The sequence below is a fragment of the Lagenorhynchus albirostris genome, chromosome 19 (assembly GCF_949774975.1).
Source record: "Lagenorhynchus albirostris chromosome 19, mLagAlb1.1, whole genome shotgun sequence".
Lineage (NCBI taxonomy): Eukaryota > Metazoa > Chordata > Mammalia > Artiodactyla > Delphinidae > Lagenorhynchus > Lagenorhynchus albirostris.
Genome location: NC_083113.1, coordinates 49214272 through 49237653, shown reverse-complemented (window position 1 = coordinate 49237653; position 23382 = coordinate 49214272). Strand labels below are relative to the sequence as shown.

General features: G+C 36.7%; 1 protein-coding gene across 7 annotated transcripts in view; it reads right to left on the bottom strand.

Moving 5' to 3' along the window:
* Nucleotides 1-23382, bottom strand: part of CNTNAP4 (contactin associated protein family member 4) — a 259350-nt gene that overhangs the window by 115622 nt on the left and 120346 nt on the right. For all 7 annotated transcript variants that reach the window (XM_060130067.1, XM_060130070.1, XM_060130073.1 and 4 more), the window contains exon 4: nt 2782-2929. In XM_060130067.1, the coding sequence (XP_059986050.1) occupies nt 2782-2929 (148 nt within the window). The remainder of the gene's footprint in view (nt 1-2781; nt 2930-23382) is intronic.

Below are 23382 nucleotides of genomic sequence, written 5' to 3'. Positions count from 1 at the left end.
GGCCCACTTCATTGCCGGCACGTACAGGTGCGCTGGGACTGGGATCCGCAAGAGCCCTGCTCATGTCGCACCCTCCCACACTTTTCCTTTTTTTAAGGATTGCGGAAGAATAGCCTTGCATATCTGGAGAAAATCCAGTCTGATCTTGGATCTGGGCTACTCAGGAGAGTTGCAGACAAAATCTTGAGCGGGCTTCTTTTGCTGACCTACAGTTCTTCCTTTTGAGGGCAGGGGACACTGGTGGTCTCAGCTATTTCTGTGCCAAACAACCCAGAGCAAGCCACAGGGGTCATTCGGCAGACCATAAAATGGTAATATCCAAGTACCTACTTCACTGTGCTGTTGAAATGGTAAAAAATAGTACCTGACACGTATTAAGTGTTCAGTAAATGATGATTAAATAGTATCATACTTTAGTAAACTAATATTCTGCAAGGCTAATGGTACGCAGAGGTGGAGAATAAGAGTGTTGACCATGGTGTAATTGAGGAACTAAAGTCAATCTGATCAAATACATTCCCAGAAGGCATTCACACCCAACCCATTTTGAGGTTATTTTCGGTCATCTGTGAGAGTATTTTTCCATTAAGGTTATTTTTTTTCTCTTTTATCCAAAATTATCCGACAGCCACTTTACATTGAATCCTGCTGTATCATTTTACCGTGTGTTTATGTTTGAGTTTAAAATGTTGGCTCTCGCTATTGACCCTTCAACCGTGGGTCCATGAAAAAAGGAGGTTGACTAAGTGCCCAGATGATGTGCTTACTCCAAGAGACAGCGGATGAATTAATAGCAAAAAGAATGTTTCATGGGGTTGCGGGGCGGGTGGGGGGGAATCTGAGTTATCATCCAGCACGCGGCAGCAGAGAACTCAAAGGAGCCTGCACCCCATCAGTCACTTCATAGGGACGTTACTGTGGGAAAACAGCATCAATAGCCTTGTTAAACTAACGCTGAATTTACATACGAGATCGAATGTGTATTAAGTGTGTGCTGCTGGGGAAACTGCTTAATACTTCTAAGACTCCATTAGATGGGTGATTTTTAGGATTAAATTAGTACGTCTATAAAAACTATTATCTGACGCAGAATAAGTGCTCAGTAACTGTTTGCTATTATTATACACTGATAAATAAATATTTTGCAAGGTAGACGCTCTGAATCAGTAACTATAAATATGAATCATTTTGGACTTTGCTTTGCTGATTGCCCATCGTGTGGCACGGGCTTTATTAAAACTCTACGATCCAAAGACAAATAAGACTGACTGTCCAGATTCTGTGTTCCAGAATCGCAATTTTGGGTGGGACTTTTTTTAAGGATGATTTTATTCAAGTGGGATCATTGTAAAGGGAGGAGCTAACACATACCAGGAGCAGCTAAGCTGAACTGCAGAAGCCAAGAAAGCTAGAAGGAAGTCGGGCAGATGATGAGAAGTAAGCTGCCCATGGCTCATCTCTGATTTAACGGCTGGAGGAGGCATGAGAATAAGCTGGGGCTCTGGAGTCTGGCAGGCTTGGCTGCAAACACAGCTCTGTCACTTCCTGTCTGGGTGGTTGGAACAAGTCAACATGGAATCCCTAAGCTCTAGCTTCCTCATTTGCAAAGTAGGGGAATGGAACAAGTTACCTAATAATATTTATCCGGACTTTGTTTGGAATTATAGACTAGCTGGTTAATATGGTATTAGACATATAATAAGCACTCGAGAAAAATTTGTTACGTCTAGAATTATAAAAATTAATCCTATTAACATTAGTGCTATTGCTACTAATACTATTATGACAATTCTGCCGACGTGGTTTCTCTGTCTGACACAGGATAGACAACTTCAACAAGCTGCCTGCCCTCTATATGACATGCCTTCCTTTACATAAATAAAGTGAACCTGAAAAAGTGATGAAATACATGTGAAGAAAGCTTTAGTGGCTAAAAAAATAAAGGTTTACTAGAGGAATAAGGATGCAGTGAATTGAACAGTTATGGGTTCTCCTCCAGATTCTTCTGTGGACTAAGATGTGAGACGCTGGGCAAATTACTGACTCTCTCCAAACCTCAGACTGCTCGTCTGATAATTGTAGATCATGTTAACTAACGACAGGATGGTGTGGCTTGAGGTGGGCTATCAAGAACTCTCAGGTCTCTGTCCCACAAAAAGACATAATAAAATACTTCATTAAGAGGAGACTAAGTGAAATCTGTGGTTTCTACCTTTTATGTGAAAGTATTTGAAACACATCTTACATTTTGGCAGGGGTCTTTACGTTTTCTATGAATTTATGCACAGGGCATAGCATATTTATAAGTGAGTTTCATGGCATATTATTTTTAGGCTGTAGAGAAAAACATTCTGTGGTCTCAAAACAGATGATTGGTTTTACTAAATGGGCCACTGTCTTTTATTAAATTTAGGGTGCCCAAATGAAACACCATCACATATAGTCTATGGGGGGACATTCTAATATTTAAAAGTTAAGATCTGGTCAAAAATATCAGATTTGGATAAATGGATTCACATATGTCTACAAACATGTATCTCTATCTATCTATCTCTGTAACGATTTGTCTAGCTGTAAAATGCTTCCATTTCTGATTTAAAATAAAAGCTGAACACGTAAGTCAATATTGGCATGTATGGGCACAAATAAAGCTTCCCACAGAAACTGCTCCTGTTTTTATGTCTCTTTACGTAGCTCTTAAATCAATTTCAGCATACAGTTTGGCTTTTAAAACATCTCCTTTGATATCTATTCCACTGTGTTGGACAAACAAACACTTACTATATGCACATCCAAACACCTCGATTCGCATTCCAATTCTGCCCCTGGGGTTCCACTCTAAAGGGATGAAGCGCAGAAATCTGGCTTTGATAGAAGGCTGGAGTCTATAGTACACAACACTGTCTGCATTTGCATTTCCTGAAAATCCCTAGAAGAAAAGAGAAAAGAAGGAAATCAATGTACCCGGAGAAGATCTATTTCACTTTGTCTCCTACAATGTCAACAAGAAATGTATGATTTGCTTTTTTACTATAAAATGGCAACCTTCTTTAAGAAGATCATATTGTTAACAGTTATGCCATAACGTATCTTCATCTGCATAAGTTACTATTGTCTAAACCTCTTTCTATCTAGCAGTTTAAATTCCATCACCTGCAGCAAGCCAGCTTTCAACTATGAAACTCCCAGTAAAGTTTGTTTCTATAAGGTGCAGACGAAACATAAAAGTTACTGACATTGTGAACCATGAGAAATATTGAGTACACCTTCTTCCTGTATTCAAAAGCTAGGATCTGATTCAGCATAGAGTTACTCACATCATTGATGAATGAGTAAGGTTACAACTTGTTTGTATTGTTTCACTTTATCTTACTCAGTAACATAAATGAAACTTATCACCAGACATTCAAGTCAGAGCTACACTCTGAAAATAGGTTGTTAAACTTCATTCACCACAAGGCTGGATACACACCTTAAAAACTGTTGTTGCGTGTCACTATTCAATAAAAAATAATAAAATAAAAGCACCTGTATTTAAACAATTGTTAAGGGAAATTGGAATCAGTCATCATCTGGAAAGACCTGAAATTAGACTTACAGATTTTAGATTTGAAAGCTAGAAAGACCATAGGAAGGATGCTGAGCTAGCACCATCAAATTGCAGATGAGGAAATTAAACGTCAGAATGATGAAAAAAAAATCTCCGGTGTTTGCAAAACTATTATATGGTATGACCAGGAGCTATACTCCTTCCACAATATCAGGATGCATCTATCTAACATATAGCCCACCTGCAAAACCCACACCTAAACAGCTTTTATTTTCTCCTATGTGACATATGGTAAAGCTTCATATGTGAAAACGTTAGGATGAAGCAGTTGTTCTCAATAATTGATACTTAATTTTTATTTCAGCTTCTCCTCTTCCACCTCTTCCTTCCTTTCCTCCCTCCTTTTCTCCTTCTTGCCTTCCCCTCCTCCTCCTCCTTCTTTTTTTGTTTAACTGTAACCATCAGGATACGTAGGAACTACTGAAATAAGGGATGATGCTACGACCTATTCAGCCGCGTGGTAGGTCCCCTTACCATTACTGGATCAACGAATGAGGTCACCCTCATGTAGATCATACCAAACAAAGCAAATATTTTAGGAACACCAATACCCAGGGAGTTTATTCATTTGCCTACTTTTCTTTCTACTTCACAAATATCTCTTTACCAACGTTTACTAAAATAGTTTCTAACACAGTAAAAATAAAAAGTAAGGTTGGGTTTTTCAGTCAAATTAATTTGATTTGATTCCCCTTATCAGTCAACTCTAATTCCTGTCCCCCAATGCCCCCCACCCCAGTACCTCATACACCCAATTTTCAGGCTCACACAAAACAGACAGTTCTATGATGGTGTCTCCAAATTATATCCCAAATCTGGGCATCTCCCTTCATCTCAGCTACAACCACCAGGTTCAACAAAGCATTATCTCTCCAGAACTACTTCAATGGCCTCTTCCTCATGTTTTTAGTCTTCTGTTTCCTATCACCATCCCCATCCCCATCCATATCCCTAAATCTCTTTCCCTCTGAGCAGTCAGTAAGATTTTTAAAGGTAAGACAAACTATGTTACCCCCACTGCTTCCTTTACCACTTAGAAGAAAATCCAAATTCCTTATCAAACATAACACAGTCTTTGGCAATCTCCTCCATGATGCTTTGGGCACAGGGAACGCCCGTGTAGAAGCCAAGCTCAGTCCTGCTGAGGGCCTTTGCACCAGCTGTTCATTCTGCTGTGAAAGTTCTTCCCTCAAGATCTTTGCACAACCAGCTCCTCTTGTCATCTCAGGCCTTGGTCTAAAGAGTACCACCTAAGACAGGCCCTTTTTGATCACAGCTTCTAAAGGAAGTGTACCTGGCACCCCAGCATCTTATCTTTCTGTTTTATATTCTTCATATTACTCATTATTTGGGGGTCTTTTTTGATTATTTGTTTATCTTATCCCCTTAGAAGACAAGCTCTGTAAAGCAGGGACCTTTATTGCCTTCCTTCCATAGTACCTAGAATACGGCTTGGCTCAAAGTGGTTCTCAACAAAATATCTGTTGGATGTGTATGTTTGGGAAAGACTGGGCTTAAAAACAAATCAAAGTTCAGCAAGTTTCTTGATTATTGTATCTCTATGAAGATGTCAAATGAGAATGTACAAATGAGCACTGTATCTCCTGAGGGAGGAACAGTTATCCAGCATGTTTCAAACATATTAGGCCCACATCCCTGGCTACTATTTCCCAGAACATAAACAGGAGGAGATCGTTTAATCCCACAGATATTTGGACTCTGATAACCAGACACTTCTAGAACGTTCCATGCTATTCCACCAGTTGAAATTTCACACTGAGGATTTGATATAAAAGGTTAACTGTATTCTTTATTGTACTACCTAATCCCCATCCTCACTTCACCTTTAGGGCACCATGGTCTCCACTTCTGTCAAAACTATGAACATTTGCCTGAAAATGTCCATTTATACCAACTTTTTCTTTAGAATGGCTGAGGAAGGGCAGTTTCATTTAAGACAGTATTTCCCAAACTTGGATGACACATTAAAACTCCCAGTGCTCAGACCCTGGGCATTGTTGTATGTGTGTGTGTGTGTGTGTGTGCGCCTGTCTGTCTGTCTTTACAGGCTCTCCAGGTCAGGGTAATGTGCCTCCAGGTTGAGGACCTGGTTTAAAGACATTCAATCCTAATCAGACCTTCTTACACTTCTGATTCTATTTTCCTGGGTACCACTGGCAGGTTAATACAAGACCTAATTATGATTTCTTGCAGTGAACAGCTGGGTGATGAATTAGATAACCCTCCAAAAGATCTCACATTTTTTCAAAATTATTATAAGTTCATAGATTGAGATAGATGGCACTCTGTGATCTCAGCATTTTATGGGATTGGGAGAAAAGATGCAGGTGACAATGGCAACAGACAGGTAAATGGGAAGAGGACGTCTGTAAATGGAAGCCCTTCACAGTTTATCTGATCAATTTATGAGCTATTTGAATTTTGAGAACGTAAAGAAGAAATGTAAATTACTTAGTCTGTATAAGTAATAAAAACATCTGAGCACATTCAAAATTTTAAGTGATTATTTCTGACAAGGGATGAGGGAAATTGTGAGGTGGGGGATATGGGATTTTTACTTAGCACATTTTAGTCATTTCTGAATTTTTTTAATGAGCATGTATTAATTTTATAATAATTAGCAAAATAAAGTAATGCATAGACATGTAAGTGTATACAGTGACAGAATAGGCAGAAATACCACTTAGTAATGCTCTGGGTACCTTAAATAACATTCTAAGATTAATGTTACTGGGAAAACATGCACCATTACTACTAGTTAAATATATTTAACTGAACAATAATATCTGCATTGTTTTTTTCCACTTGTTGCTAACTTTTAAAACGTAAGATAATAAAGATTCTGCTGTGGAATTCAATATCTAATGGGAATTTTTGTAGAATGTCTGTGAATGAGACAGGGAATTGATGCTATTCACTTTATAAATGCAAAGTCCAATGCATACTAATGTTCCTAATGTAATTCCCTTGCCTAGAAGACTTTTCTCAATTTGCTATGAAAATTTTTTCACATACTCATAATTCATAAAGGAACGCATGAATTTGAATGTCTCATTCTTTGAAAAAATAATTTTATTATGAGAATGTGTATGTCTTCCCTTATATTATATATTCTGAACTTTAGTGCTTGTCCAAATTACCTGAGGTGCTGTCACGCACTAAATCTGTGAGAGGGGCCTTAGAAATCCGCATTTCAATGCAGGTCAAGCTGATTTGTGCTCTTGGTCTTCCGCCTGCTCTTTGAACATTCTTCAGGCTTGTGGATAAATCGTGCTGTTTTTCCTCTCCCTATTTTATTTCAAAACTTTTCAGAGAGGGAAAAGATTTTAGGAGAACAGTTGACTAGGGCTAACCTCCAAAGGGAGAAGTAAGTAACAGACGTCTTCTGTGCTATCAATCTGAATGTCTTCAACGTGAAAGCTTGTGTCTCAACATCAGACACAGCAGAAATATATATTATGTAGTTTTAATATTCGCCTCAACCCTGTGAAGTATTTTTGTGGCCACCGTAAAACTGAGGATAACAAAAATTATAGAGCTTATGTGCCTAAAACCACGCAGCTAGAAGGTGACAGAGTAAGGATTTAATTCTATACTTTTCTGAATCAAAAGCCCGTAATTTAGCTAAGCCATCTAGGGCCTCTCTCCAACAGAACGTGAAAGCAAACAACTCACCCTAGAGGAAACCTGATATTTTATCTGAGGCTGTTTTTCCCTTTTTCTCATAATTTATATTTAAAATCTTTGACACATCTGAAAGTAATGCAACTTAGATTATTACTGAACTGGGACACAACTCTACCAGCTGACTTTTATAGACAAAAGGATTGTTCTATTAACTTCACATTTTCGCACAATTACTACAGCTGAAGGAAAATAAAAGACAAATTTTCAAGCATCAATAGGACTCCTGCGTATAAATGGTAACCTAATAGATGCATAATGTAGAAGAATACGCCATTAGATCATCAAATATATGAAATAGCTACAAGTAAAATTAAGGTGATGTGTCTTATGTGATAAAAATCAAAAAGGCTTAATTGTATTTTTCTTTTCTTTGAGACTTGACGATTTTCAAACTCAATGAGATGCTCAAAGATGGTTTAGAAATGTATTCTAACCAAGATAATTTATGGAGTTAATGAATTAAAGTTTTTCACAGGATTTTAAGTATTTTCAAAGTGCTTCTAAAGTTTATGAAAAAGTGTAATAGCATTAACTTCTTTTGCAAATAGTAATTGAGCAACTCATCTATGAAAGCCAAGATACATAAAGGGAGATGGCCACATATGGCAGTTCATAAGGGGCCCCAAAACACTGCTGTAATAAATTAGAAACATGGGACCATGTGGTTATATAGCAGATCTGTAATTACATGTAAACTCGTCCAGCTCCCACCAAAATAAACAGTAACATTAGTAGAAATTCAATACAACAAACAGGCAAATATTAAAATCCTCTGACCTCTCTTATTCATGTGACTTACATATGACCTTTTTCCAAGTACAATTCATTTTGACACTGTCAGCTAATATGCAGAAACTAAATATACCATAGCAACATGCTGTCTAATGGAAATCAGCTCTTTATTTTATGATGTTAGTTATAAATCTTTACTAAGTATGCCTCCCATGAGATCTTCTGGTCTAGAAAAGCATAAAAGAAAAGAAAAATAAGAACTACCAAAAAATGGGAAATATGCTAACATAAACCCAGATAAGAATAATGTTTAAACATATGTTGAACAAGACATTGTAACTATATCCAACAAAAGTTGATTCTATCTTGAGTGTGAATGGAATTCATTTAATAGAAAACCAGCAATGAGAGTACAGCAGTCAAATCAGAAAGTTAAGTTTTGCTCTGTATATATAATAACTCAGTTTTGATTATAAAAGAGTATAGAATTTTATTAATATTAAGTCAGTTTCTACTATCCCTCTCAGAAGATATTCAATATCTTTAAAATATTTATTTGGAGGGGTACCAAATTATTAACAATAGTTCACTGAGGGACCACAAACCTGCCATTATTTTAGAATCTGTGGAGGCACAAAGTTGGAAAATACACTGGTTAGGCCCTTTCAGCATAGAAGGGTTTGAATTCTCAAGACAGAAATATCAAAGGGCAAGAGAGAAAAAGCACACGAAAGATACAATCTTCACTACAGTCCGTAACTATTGTTGAGACATAGTAATAAACTTTTACATGCCTGATATATGGACAGGTCATTAAGCCTAAATTTATATTAGGGTGATAACATGGACAATTTTGAGGAAGATTAAAATTTGACTGAGATGCAAAGTAACTTTTAACTAAGAAATGATAATATTATGGTAATGGTAGATTAGGAGATTCTGAACAATGCTCCTGCTAAAAGCTGTACAAAATTAAAAATAGGGACTGAAGCTCTGAAAGACAATAAAATATTAAATGTCCGAGATTTGGGAGAAGAACAGCCAAAGAGACCAGCCCTACCTTTGGGGCCCTTGTTTTCCTCTTTCGGTGACTTAAGGATTTCTGAAGAGGAGAAACTGAGCAGATCTTTTGACAACTTCACAGGGTTAGAGACAAAACTTTAGTGCTAGAGCCCTCAAGGACATGAATATACCATAAGCTTCCACAGGTTTTGTGTCAAAACTTTGAGAGTCTACAACTAAGAATAAATGGTGAGAGAGACAACTCCCCACAGGGATGAGAATTCAGCTTCCCATCTTCTCCATCTGCGAAATTATATGACGATGGTCAGAGATGCCTCATGCTCCTTGCTGCCTGCAGAAGCAACTGTAATTATATTCTGTAGGAAGACATCCTTCTAGATCTCAACTTATCATTCGTTTTTTTCATATATAATGTCCTACACACAATAGAAAATAATAAAACATTAGAATAAATTGTTCTTAAAGGAAATTTATAGTCTTCAACATGCACACATATTAGTAAATAGGAAAGGCATCAGCTCTGATGCTTTTCATCAGAACTCGGGAATCATCACTCTATACAACAAGAAAGAGGGACAAACTTAAAAATCAATGAATTTTCTGAGACCCATCAGAAAACTGAGGTTACATGGTGCTATGGACTAAGTTGTGCCCCTCTAAAAACGTATAGGTTGAAGCCCTAACCACTCCCATTGTTATAGTATTTGGAGGTGGGGCTTTGGGAAGTAATTAGGTTTAGATGAAGTCATGAAGGTGGGGCCCCCATGATGGGATTAGCAACCTTACAAGATGAGGAAGACAGACCAGAGCTTCCTCTCACTCCACCAGGTGAGGACACAAGAAGACGGATGTCTGCAAACCACGAAGGGACCCTCACCAGGAACCAAATCGGCCAGCACCTTAATCTTGGACTTCCTAACCTCCAGAACTGTGAGAAATGAATGCCTGTTGTTTAAGCCCCCCAGTCTATGGCATTTTGTTATACCAGCCTGAGCTGACTAATACACATGGCAAACCACCCCCATGAGATCTGGAGAGAGAAGGCCACCCAAAGACAGCAGAAATCTGTCCATCCACCAGTGCCATAAAACGGTAGGAACTCTCATGGTAATTTTGATGAATTGATGGAGGCCGAGTGTGGACTACCATGAGAGTGAGAAACTCCTGAGGGCTGTGGTCTTCGAGGACCCCACAGTTTTGTGGGCTTTTCCTCCAGGAACCTTTCTATGCTCTGCGATGATCAGAAAAAAAGACTTTCTTGGCTCTGGCAAGGAGGGGGAAAGGCAATCACTGTGAAATATGCCCAGACTGATCTCCATAACAAAGACTCTGTCAGAGCCGTAGCTCTATGAAGGACCTCCAGAAACACTAGTGAAGGTCACAGATTCAAGACAAAGGCTAAAACACTAACATTTAATTGCAATATTGTAGAATGATCTCATTCCCCCACGTCATACCACCATACCAACAGAACTCCAGTATAATAATACTGGATAACAACTGAGAGAAATGCAAAACACAGACCATCTCTGAAGAGGATGCCAAAGTCAAAGGAGAGGCAAAAACAAGGATACTAGATGAATTTGAAGCCTCTGGCACCTATACCACCTGTAGAAAACATTAAATACAGCCCAATTTCTAGCCAGATTAATATAAATTCTCACATAAAAGACCTATTTACCTCAGTTCCCACTACTAGATACAATATGTCCTATATGTCCAAACAAAAAGTTGCAAGGCATGACAACAGGCAAGAAAAAAAAGTGTCTGCGTAGACAAAACAATCATCAGAACTTGGCTCGCATATGTCACAGATGTTTGAATATCAGACTAGAAATTTTTTAAAACTATGATGAATATGCTAAGGACTCTAATGGGAAAACTGGACAAGAACACATGGGGAATGTAAGCAGAGAGATGATAATCTAAGAAATCTAAGAAAGAACCAAAGATTCCAAAGTGTTTAGAAATCAAAAACACTGTAACAGAAATGAGCAATGTCTTTGATGGGTACATTGATACATTCAATGTAGCCAAAGAAAGAACCAGTGAGCTTGAAGAAAATACAAATTTCTCAAATTGTAATGCAAAAAGAAAAAAAGTGGAAGAGAATATCCAAGAACCATGGGATAACTGCAAAAGTTGTAACGTGCAAAAATGGAACATAAGAAGGTGAGTAAAGAGAGAACGGAGCTGAAGAAATATTTGAAGTCATAATGGCCAATGAATTTCGAAAATTAATGACAGACACCAAACAAGGTCCAGGAAGTTCAAAGAATAAGAAGCAGGTTAGAAATCAAAATAAAAACTATACTTAGTTATACATATTCAAACTGCAGAAAAGCAAAGATAAAGAGAACATTTTGAAAGAAGCCAGAGGAAAACAAATACCTTACCTTTAGAGTAAAAGGATAAGAATTATATTTGGATTTCTCATCAGAAATCATATAAGCAAGTAGAGAGTGGAGTGAAATATTTAAAGTGTTGAAATAAGTAAAAATAATCTTGGAATTCTATAGCCAGAGAAATTATCCTTCAAAAATAAATGAGAAATAAAGATTTTCTCAGACAAAAACTGATGGAATTCACTGCTAGCAGACCTGCTCTACAAGAAATATTTAAAAGAAGTTCTTCAGACAAAGGAAAATGATAGAGGTCAGAAACTTGGATCTACGTAAAGAGAGGAAGAGTAGTTGAGAAGGAATAAAAGAAGGTAAGATAAAATAATTTATTTTTCTTATTCTTAATTACAAAATAACTGTTTAAAGAAACAATAGTAAGAGAGAACGCAGAATCATACAAAATGCTCAATTACATTCAAATTAGGCATTAAAAAGGGGGAACAGCAACAAGAGAAAGAGGAACAAAAAAACACAAGACAAATACAACAAACAGAAAACAGCTACAAACGTGATAGATATTAATCCAAATATATCAATAAGCACTTTAACAGTGGATCTAAATACACTACTTAAAAAACTACTACTTAAAACACAGAGACCTTCAGAGTACAAAGGAGTGTAAAGGATGACCAGACCCAACTATTTGTTATCTACAAGAAATTCATTTTAAATAAAAGACTAAAAATAGATTAAAAGAGATGGGGAAAGATACACTATGTTAGTGTCAAAAATCCAGAAATAGTAAAATTAAAACCACCGGATCAATAAAATAGTAATCAGTAAGAGTTTATTGTGCATATTAAGAACAGTTTTAGGGACTTCCCTGGTGGTGCAGTGGATAAGACTCCACGCTCCCAGTGCAGCAGGCCCGGGTTCAATCCCTGGTCAGGGAACTAGATCCCACATGCACGCCACAGCTAAGAGTTCACATGCCGCAACTAAGGAGCCCGGGAGCGGCAACTAAGGAGCCTGCCTGCCACAACTAAGACCTGGTGAAACCAAATAAATGAATAAATAAATAAATATCAAAAAAAAAAAAGAAGAAAGAACAGTTTTAGAACTGGGAGCTTTCAACCCCAAAACTAATATGAAGCTCAGAGGCACAACATTACAGAATGGCTTATAAAGTGAAAATGAGGAAGTGGTTTAATCTTTACAATGATTGGTTATTACAATGGGGGTTTCCAGACGGCAGGGGATTGATCAAAATTGATTATTTAATACCGTGTTTAGGAAAACGACCTAAGTTTCTTTTATGATTATCAGAGGCATTTACAAGAAGTAAACTAAGTTAAGTTTTGCTCCTGTGCATGAAATAAGCTAGATTTAGTTTTGCTTATGTGGCTTCAATTGTTTGGTCTGCTCAGGGAATTTTCAAGTTTGGTTTTCATTTTATATTTCACTTTTCACACTAACGCTACATCTAAATAAACCTAGAATAGCTATATTAATTTCAGACAAAGCAGCCTCCAGAAAAAGGAAGATTATCATAGATAAGTAGGCACATTGCATATTGACAAAATGATCAATCTTCCAAGATGGTTTAACAATCCTCTATGCATATGGACTTAACAGCAGAGTCCAAATACAAGAGGCAAATATTGATAGAACTGTAAGGAGAAATAGATAAATCTATTATTATAGTTGGAGTAATTGAAACATCAAGGAGTCAGAAAAACAGTGAGAATGTAGAAGACCTATATCACTATTAATCAACTGGATCGAATTGACATTTTAGAATATTCCACCCAACAACAGCAGAAACAGTCTTCTCAAGTTCATGAAGCATTCACCAAGATAGACTGCATTATGGGCCCTAAAATATGCCCTCACAAACGTAAAAGAATACAAATCATACAAAGTATGCTCTCAAATCACACTAGAATTAAACTTTTAATCAGTAACAGAAAGATAGCTAGAAAGTCACAAAATGTTTGAAAATAACCCAAGAGTTAAGGCAGAAACCCCAAGTGAAATGTTTAAAAACTTATCTAAACGAAAATGAAAGTACAATTTATCAACATTTGTGGGATACAGCAGTATTTTTAGCATTAAATACATATATTAGAAAAAATAAAGATTGAAATAAATAAGTTTCCATCTTAGAAAACTAAAGAATGTAGAGCAAGTTAAGTCTAAAATAAGCAGAGGAAAAGAACTAATAAAAATGTATACCAGAAATTATTGGAATTGAAAACAGGAATGCAGTAGACAAAACCAAAAGCTGGTTCTTTGAAAAGCTTCCTAAAATTGATAAATCTCTAGTCATGCTGCCCAAGAAAAAAAGAGAGAGAAGACCCAAATTATCAATATCACAAATGGAAGAGAAGTCACTGCTATTGAGCACATAGATATCAAAAGAAGAAAGGAGAAGATTAATGAGCCGAGGATGAATGAAGACATCAGAAAAAATACAGTAAATTAAAACCAAGGATGAAACAGGAAGTAGATAATAAAGATAATGCTTTGAAGGACATTTCTTTCTTTCTTTACTGAAGTATAGTTGATTTACAACATTGTGCCAATCTCTGCTGTACAGCAAAGTGACTCAGTTATACACATATACACATTCTTTCTTTAGCATTCTTTTCCATTACGGTTTACCACAGGATATTGAGTATAGTTCCCTGTGCTACACATTAGGACCTTGTTGTCTATCCAGTCTAAATGTAAGAGTTTGCATCTACCAGCCCTGAACTCCCAGTCCATCCCTCTCCTTTTCCCCTTCCCGCTGACAACCACAGGTCTGTCCTCTATGTCTACGAGTCTGTTTGTTTTGTATATAGGTTCATTTGTGCCACATTTTAGATTCCACATATAGGTGATATCATATGGTATTTGTCTTAAGGCTTTGAGGGACATTTAAATGAAAGAAACTGTAGTTAGACTGATCAAGGAAAAGAAGAGCGACACAACCAGTATCAGGAATGCAAAAGAGCATCTTACCATGATCTTACACACATTAGAATGATAATAAGAGGATATTTGGAATAATTCTAGGCCAATAATTTTGAAAATTAAGTGACTGGACAAATTCTAAACTGCAATTTACCAAAACAGATGAGAAACAGGAAAATCTGAGTTGCCTATATATAGGCGAAATTAAATGTATAATTAAAAAACATTCCCACACAGAAAATTGCAGGCCCTCTGTTTTCCCTAGTGAATTATTCTAAACATTTAAGGATACAATAATGCGGGTATCATATAAACACCTTCAAAAAGTAGAAAAACAGAATGCTTCCCAGCTTGTTTTGTGAGCCCAGCATAACCTTGATATCAAAATCTGACAAAGAACTTGTAAGGAGGAAAATAAAAGCCAGTCTCATTAAAACATAGATCCAACAATCCTTAAAAGATAGTTGCAAAATTATTCTAGAATATAAAAATAAGAAAAAAGTCTAATAGGTCATAATGCAATAAAGCTTATTCCAGGAATATAAGGATTGCTTAATATTTAAAAACTCTTCAATATAATTAATCAAACTGAAGAAAATATGGTCTTCTAGATAGACGCAGAAAGCGTATTTGATTAAACTCAACATCTAAACAAGACTGAAACTTTTAGCCAAGTAGGGAATTTCTAACTCTGTAAAGGATATCTACAAAATTCTTACAGTAAGCATTGCATGTAGGATGAAATTCTGAGAGCTGTTTTGAGTTTGGGACCCAGACAAGTATGTTGTCTACAGACCCGTCAATTCAACATTAGTATAATATTCTAACTAGTACAACAAGGTAACAAAAGTGTTTAACAGGTAATAAGGATTAGAAAGGAAAAAATAAAACTGCTATTAGTCATAGGCTGCATGACTGTGTACGTAGAAATTTTTCTTTACTCTGTAGAGTGAGTTTAGGCAAATCTGCTGGGTAAAACTCTCTATATAAATATGAACTGAACTTGCACACCTACTAAAGTGGCCAATATCCAGGACCCTGACGATACTAAATACCGGCGAGGATGTGAAACAACAAGAACTCTCATACATTGTTAGTGGAAAAACAAAGGGACAGGAATCACCAAGATACTCTTGAAGAAAAACAAAGTCAGGGGGTTTTCTTTACTGAATATGAAGTCTTAAGATGTGAAAAAAGAGAGAGAGAGAGTGTGTGTGTCATATTGGCAGAGAGTTACTCAAACAGACCAATGGAACAGAACAGAGAATCCAGAAACAGACTCAATATATATGGACAGTGAATTTTAACAATGTTTGCAATGCAGAGCCGTTAAAAAAAAGAAACAACAACTTCTTTTAAATGCCTGGCACTAGACCAATTGAATATCTACTTTGGAAAAAAGAAGAAAAAAAATTTAATGGAAAGTTGGCTGATTACTACTTTAAATCACACGCAGAAGAGAATTCCAGTAGGATTGTAGGTCTATATGTGAAAAGCAAAAGAATAAAGCTACTAGAAGATAGCACAGCTGACCATGTTCACAACTTTAAGGAGGGCAAAGACTCCTCAGACATGACTCAAAAGGCACGAACCATAAGAGGAAAGATCGACAAATCCGAATCTATTAAATTTAAGAATGTCTATTCATTTGAAGATGTTAAAACAGTGGAAAGAGAAGCCACAGAACAGGAGAACCTATTTTCCAGTATATTAGTAGCCAGAACATGTGGAGGACTACAGAGCAATAAAAAAGAGGAATAAAAGCAATACCTAAATGACTAACAAATCTAAAAAAAATGGTGTCTAAACTCGTTAGTCATAGAAGCATTGCAGATTAAAACCAGTGTGAGAGTTGTGCACATCAACCAGGTTGGCCAAAATTGAGGGAAACATTAAAAAGCTAAAATAAAATAAAACTGACAATATCAAGTGTTGTCAAGAATGTCAAGCAAATGGAATTTTCATACACTACTGTTGAGAGTATAAATTAGCACAATCGCCATAAGAAGCCTTTCACATATTCCACTGAAGTTCAACATATGCTTATTTGATGAACCAGCAATTCCACTCTGAAGAAGGCACCCTACGGAAAAGCAGATGCTGTGTAACAAAAGACCTGCATGTTCCTGAAGTATTATTCAGAAGAGTCCCAAAGTACAACTCACATGTCAATTTGTAGAATGGGTAAACAAATTCAGACGCAGTCATATAATGAAAGGTTGTAAAGCAAAGAAAATTAATCAACTATACCTATACACCACAACATGGATACGTTTAACAAGTATAATGTTAACCCAAGAAGCCAGGAGTAAAAAACATTCATATTGCATGGTTCCTTCTGTACATAATTCAAAACTGGCATTAGTAGTCATGATAGTGAAAACTTTGGGAGAAGAGGGAGGCAGTAGTGATCAGAAAAAGGATGAAAGGAGGTGTCTGAGATCCTGTAATATTCTTGGCCTAGGTAATATTTAGACAAGTACGTTCACTTTTCGATCATTCCATGAGCTGTACACATACACGCCTTTCACCTTTTTCTGGATGTGTGTTGTACTTCAATATAAAAATAAATGAAAATAATCTTGGGAACTATGGAAAAGAAATACGTCCTTAATGCTTTAACAGGTAGTTCAGGGGGCTTCCCTGGTGGCGCAATGGTTGACAGTCCGCCTGCCGATGCAGGGGACGCGGGTTCGTGCCCCGGCCGCTGAGCCTGCACGTCCGGAGCCTGTGCGCCGCAACGGGAGAGGCCACAACAGTGAGAGGCCCGCGTACCGCCAAAAAAAAAAAAAAAGGTAGCTCGGCGAAGACAGTCAAGATTTAGATTTGCATGTATTTATCTAAGAGCAAAAAAAAAAAAGACTTTGAAGAATACCTCATTAAAATTGTATTTTTCACTCTTTTACTTTTTTATATAGATCATTAAGAACACCATGAGAAGTACCTTTCAACTTCGGATTTTAGATATCATATAATTTATCATGCATTATATCATAATGAGCTCCATTAGCAACTTTCCTTTTACCATTAATATTACAGAGAATAATGGCATTCCTATGACCATTACCATTAAAATAACTATTGTTCAGTGATAAAACTGCTGAGTTTTCTGTTAGAGATATTCTAAAATTTAAAGTAAAATATTCCTCACTTATCTCTATATTCTATTAATGTTTTTATAGTCTTTCTAATATATTGATTACTCTTCAGAGTGCTTCAAAGTGGCATTTATTTACCTAATGAATTGCTAATAGATTTCCCAAATAGAAACTTAAATATGCTTTAGAAAGATCCTAGAAAACCAATCTTTCCAACAAAATAAAATAAAATATCCATTTATTATACTTAATCTGAAAAACTGAAATGTTTAATCAGCCCTCACTGTTCCTTATAGTTTTAGAGTCAACGGCTCTCATTTTGGCCTCTGAAGCCTTTCCTAATTTAATACATATTAAATATATTATATTATTACTGTACAGTATATGTGCATTAATGTACATTCTAATGTGAACTGCAATGTAAATTAAATACTATGTACTTATTTAACTGGTGAACACTGTGCCTTCACTTAGATCATAACCTAAACGTTCATAGAAGTTTGTCACTCGGAGAAGCTATGTAACCTCTAAGGCATGCCTAATGGTTAACGCTGAGTCTTAGCAAGGTACGAAGATTAATGGCCTCTAAAGTATTCTTTTTAAAGTCGGTGCCAACTTGATATTTAACCAAATATTTTTAGAACACATAGATGGAACTACAATGCAGTATTATTTTGGGTAGTTTGACCTTCAGATTCTGTATAATTTGGTCACAATTAAAGTTTCATTACACAGAAAGTCAAGAGAGAGACTACTTTATTTGGCAATAATGTAATCAGGGAGCAAAAACCTGCAGACTTTCCTATCCCATTCTTCATCGAAGAGACAAACTGAATAAGTGAATAAATTATTACTTACTGAATAATAAAATTACTTACTGAATAAGTAAATAAATAAGTGAATAAATAAAATACGTGAATAAATGCATGCAGCAGATACTGGGGTAGAGGGACTGGAGCAAAAGTGTTTTATTTCAATAAATAATAACACCTGCTTATTTGCATTGCCTTTTGAAACTCTGCCAGATGTAGCAAAACAGGAAAACAAACCAGTAAGTGGCTCACATACCCATGGGTACCTCGACACAGATAAATGGAACAAAGATTACAGCAAAATTAAATGCCTTAATGCATGTGCTCCATTTTTAATGCTAGGGTGTCTGAGATTTAGAAAATATTTCCTCTACTCGACAAAGATGACAAAAATTCATTTATTTCTTGTTCATACAAACATCTCTTTAATCTTTGTAGACAACTTTTTAAAACCTCAATGATCATTATTCCAACAACTGAAACATTAATAATGTCTTCACCCCCTCTTCATAGAGGAAGATTAAAGATGTCCATCTAAACCTTTGATCTGGAGACCTTAGTGTGTGCCCTGGGGAAACAAGCCTACTGTGGCTCTTAATAGATAGGTATCTATCACTTAATAGCTGGAGAAACTTCCATGAGATATATTCCTAAACCTCAGTTTCTTCATCTATAAATTGAGAATAGAAATAATTACTTTCAAAGTTTGAAGTATGAATTAAGTAAAATAAAGCAATTAATATCTGCTTGGCTCATAATAAGCTTCGATGAAGTGCAGTTGTGGTTGCTGTGTGGTGTAGCGACCAGGTCCTTGCAGATGGCATACTGTCCCTGACATCTAACTAGTCTGATTGAATAGCATTATTTGGGTTTAATATCTGAGTCTCCCAGCCCATAGCAACTCTTTTGAAGTTGCTATTTCAAAAGAGAAATAGCAACTCCTCTAAATGTCCTCTGATCAAAGTGACAATCCCATTTAGGAAATAAAGTGTTCAAATAAATACTTATTTGAATGTAATTGACAATATTTTTAACATCAAGACAAAAATTATCAAGAAAATACCTCCCAGAAAAGTTACTTAAACAAAAATAGTTTTCATTTCTTAAATGCAAAGTCTTACTTCTTTTTAAACTCATGTACCTTTGAATATAAATTTTGGAAATTATACTTCAGTCAGGATAATCATAGCACTACGTAGCAATAAGAGGTCCCTAAATGCCCATATTATTTCTGTTTCAGTGCAACGGAGATTAGTTGATGAACATTTGAAGAATATTTCAAAAGGATGTAATAAATTTAAACCAGATAACTTTTATAGATATCTGTATGCATCCTTGAAGTCTGTTTATAAAACATATTGCATATGATTTTAATGATACTCTATAGGTTTTAAAATTCTACTTATTTGAATTTTAAGATACTACATTATTTTAAATATACAGAATAACCGTAAGTATTTCCTTAAGGAACCAGATAAAATGCCTCCTTGCTCTCTATAGATGAAGAAACTAAAATCAATGAATCTGAGGGCAACCCCTCCTAGAATTCCAATGACACAGTATTGGGGCTTATTACTTTACAGTTTAAATATTATTTAATATTTATCTTAACATGACATGTAGTGTAGACTCTACTTTTCTATACATTCAAATTTTCCTTGAATTCTTCCAGAACAGTCACGAATTCTTAGACCACAAATGTGACACTTAGGAATAAAGAAATGACAGACGCAGTGACCTACTCTGTCTTTGTTCTCAGCTCAGGTATGAAAATCATGATTCTATAAGAAGAGGAATAAGCATCTGCTCTGAACACGGACTCCTCCAGCAACTCCTCAGGGACTCAACTGGATTGAGTGCCAGTACCGTACAGAGTACACGTGCAGAGAACAGGCTCTGGCAACAAAAGTCCTTGATACGAACTTTATTTCTTACTAGATGCAGGTCTTGGAAAAGTTATAGTCTTTACTTGTATACTGGGAATATAAAATGCATTCTTCCAGTTAACTGCTGGAAACCTGAAGACCAACTAGATGTTTGATAATGTAAATGAATTATTGTTAATTTTCTTAGGTTTTTCTTAAAAAAAGAAAACAAAAACAGAGGCTTTTGCCTTTCAGAGATGCACACTAAAATAGTTCAGGATGAAAGGCTAGGATGTTCGTGTTTGCTTTGAAATAATGCAATGGGGGTAATACGCAGGGTAGATGGATGGGGCAGGATTAGCCATAATTTGGTGGTTGGGGAATGTGAACAAAGGTGTTCATCTTGCTTTTCTTTAACTTGTGTGTATGGAGTACATGCGGGCAGTGATTTTTGTGAAGATTAAATGAATTAGTGTAGGAAGCTTAGTATATCTACAAGCTAATACTTCCTTTTATAATATTCTTCTACTTATCATAAGTATATATTTTGAAAGTTGCCTATTGACAGGCAATAAAGTTATTTTAATGTATCTAGTCAACTTAAAAGCTCTCAGTGCACCACAAAAAACTGATTTATTTAGTAATCAAGATTGATTACATTTGATAAAATTATTAGTTTCTGTATTATACTCTTCAGTTACATAAAAAGGTGTAATCTCGGGACCATTTACATGTTATACATCATGTTTCCAAAATAATTTATTTAGACAATGAGATATTGAAAGGTGCCATTCTCCATTTTATTTTGCTCAGCAATTGACCGCAGGGAAGAAGCAATCACTACACTAGTGTGGTTTTATGGTGGTCTCTAGAATAATGTGACCTAATGTTACCTCTTGGAGTGAGGGGTAAAGTGCTCATAGAGAGTGACACTGAGAAACCACAAATCTGTTGATGAGAAGCTCATTAACAATTGCATTCGGGCAATCTACTAACTCTGTGTCATTTTCTATTCAGAATTTAAGAAATGAAACTATTTCCTTATCTGAAACACATGGTTTTATCATACATTTATGATAAAGTTTTTACCACAATAGCATTGTCATAAGTTCTGAAGTACTCAAAACATGAGTGTTTATGTAAAGTACTCTGCAATTCTCATATTCAATCTTAAATTTCTAACATGTCTATTCCCTGTGCTAAGTGATCTCACATCTGCATTTAATGCTTACAAAAATCTTGACAGGGCCTTATATGTAGACACCACATATCGAGCAATGTAAGAATGATTAATCAGTCTTGCCAGACACCCACCTACACTGAGAGAGGCTAACTCAGCCCCTTAGTTAACCTTACTCCAAGCTGTTTTGCTTCAGAAGTAGAATGATGTTGTTTTAAGGAAGTGCACTGGAGAAGGGGATCCTGTACGGGTTCTTCCAAAGGTCAGATCTAAAGCATATATATATATTTTAAATTTATTTATTTTATTTATTCATTTTTGGCTGTGCTGAGTCTGCTGCTGCGTGTGGGCTTTCTCTAGTAGCGGCGAGCAGGGGCTACTCTTCATTGCGGTGTGAGGGCTTCTCATTGCGGTGGCTTCTCTTGTTGCGGAGCACGGGTTCTAGGCTCATGGGCTTCAGTAGTTGTGGCATGCAGGCTCAGTAGTTGTGGCTCGTGGGCTCTAGAGCACAGGCTCAGTAGTTGTGGCACATGGGCTTAGTTGCTCCACGGCATGTGGGATCTTCCTGGACCAGGGCTCGAACCCATGTCCCCTGCATCGGCAGGCGGATTCTTAACCACTGAGCCACGAGGGAAGTCCTTAAAGCATACTCTTTTTTTTTTTTTTTTTTTTTTTGCGGTACGCGGGCCCCTCACTGCTGTGGCCTCTCCCGTTGCGGAGCACAGGCTCCGGACGCGCAGGCTCAGCGGCCGTGGCTCACGGGCCCAGCCGCTCCGTGGCATGTGGGATCTTCCCGGACCGGGGCACGAACCCGTGTCCCCTGCATCGGCAGGCGGACTCTCAACCACTGCGCCACCAGGGAAGCCCCTTAAAACATACTCTTAAACACACAGCCTTGGATGATTCCTTCATCTCTAACACAGTAATAATACCCGGAACGCCCAGATCACAGCTCTGCTTGAAAGTAATATTACTAAAAGTGTTTGCTCTCTATGGGGCTGTGCAAATACGAGGCGTTATTAAACACACTGACTTATATAAGATGTGTTAGCATGTTTAAATCCATTGGATTAAAATAATGTGTCATTTATACTACACAGTTTTGAAGATGCTGGATTACTTTCAAGTCCAGAGCACTAAAATATAATCACCCTGGTACACGCACTTGAGGGACTATTATGAAGCAATTAAAATGGTGATTTTTGCAGACTATTGAAAATTTAGCATGCTCTCTTCTTTACTTAAGGATGAAACATGACTGTGTGAGCAGCATAATTATAAGTTAATTCAAAGTTAAGCAAAATACGAAAAGAATAAAGATGATACATTAAAGTTTTAATAGCAGTTTGTTAAGGGATAAACTTACAGATTTCTTTTTTAACTTCCTCCATTTGGTAATTTGTAATGATATAATACTTATACATAGAAATGTAAACAAAAAAGGAAAAAGCAAAATACATTATTCTTTTTTCATCTACTGTTAGTCTCTTTCCTTTTCCCAAATCCCCTCGTCCTGGACATTATCAATTTCCTGAACATTATCCACTGCAGTTTCTCTTGCTCTCTTACCATGGGTTCCAGTGACCTCAAAAGAATAGCCCCTAACTGAATTTCGATTATTGGCAATTTTATAAAAACCCAATTTCCTAAACTCTTTATAACTCTGCCTTTTTTTTTTTTTTTTTTTGCGGTACGCGGGCCTCTCACTGTTGTGGCCTCTCCCGTTGCGGAGCACAGGCTCCGGACGCGCAGGCTCAGTGGCCATGGCTCACGGGCCCAGCCGCTCCACGGCATATGGGATCTTCCCGGACCGGGGCACGAACCCGCGTCCCCTGCATCCGCAGGCAGACTCTCAACCACTGTGCCACCAGGGAAGCCCATAACTCTGCCTTCTGATAAGTCATTTTAAAAATTAAATTCAAGAAAAACAAATACAGAAAACTCCTTGGGGCAGCTTACTACTCTGCAGACCAAGTACGAATCACCTTCCATGCATTTCTCATTCCACGACCTTCCTGTGACAGAGAGATGTACCTGTTTCTCATTTTACAGAT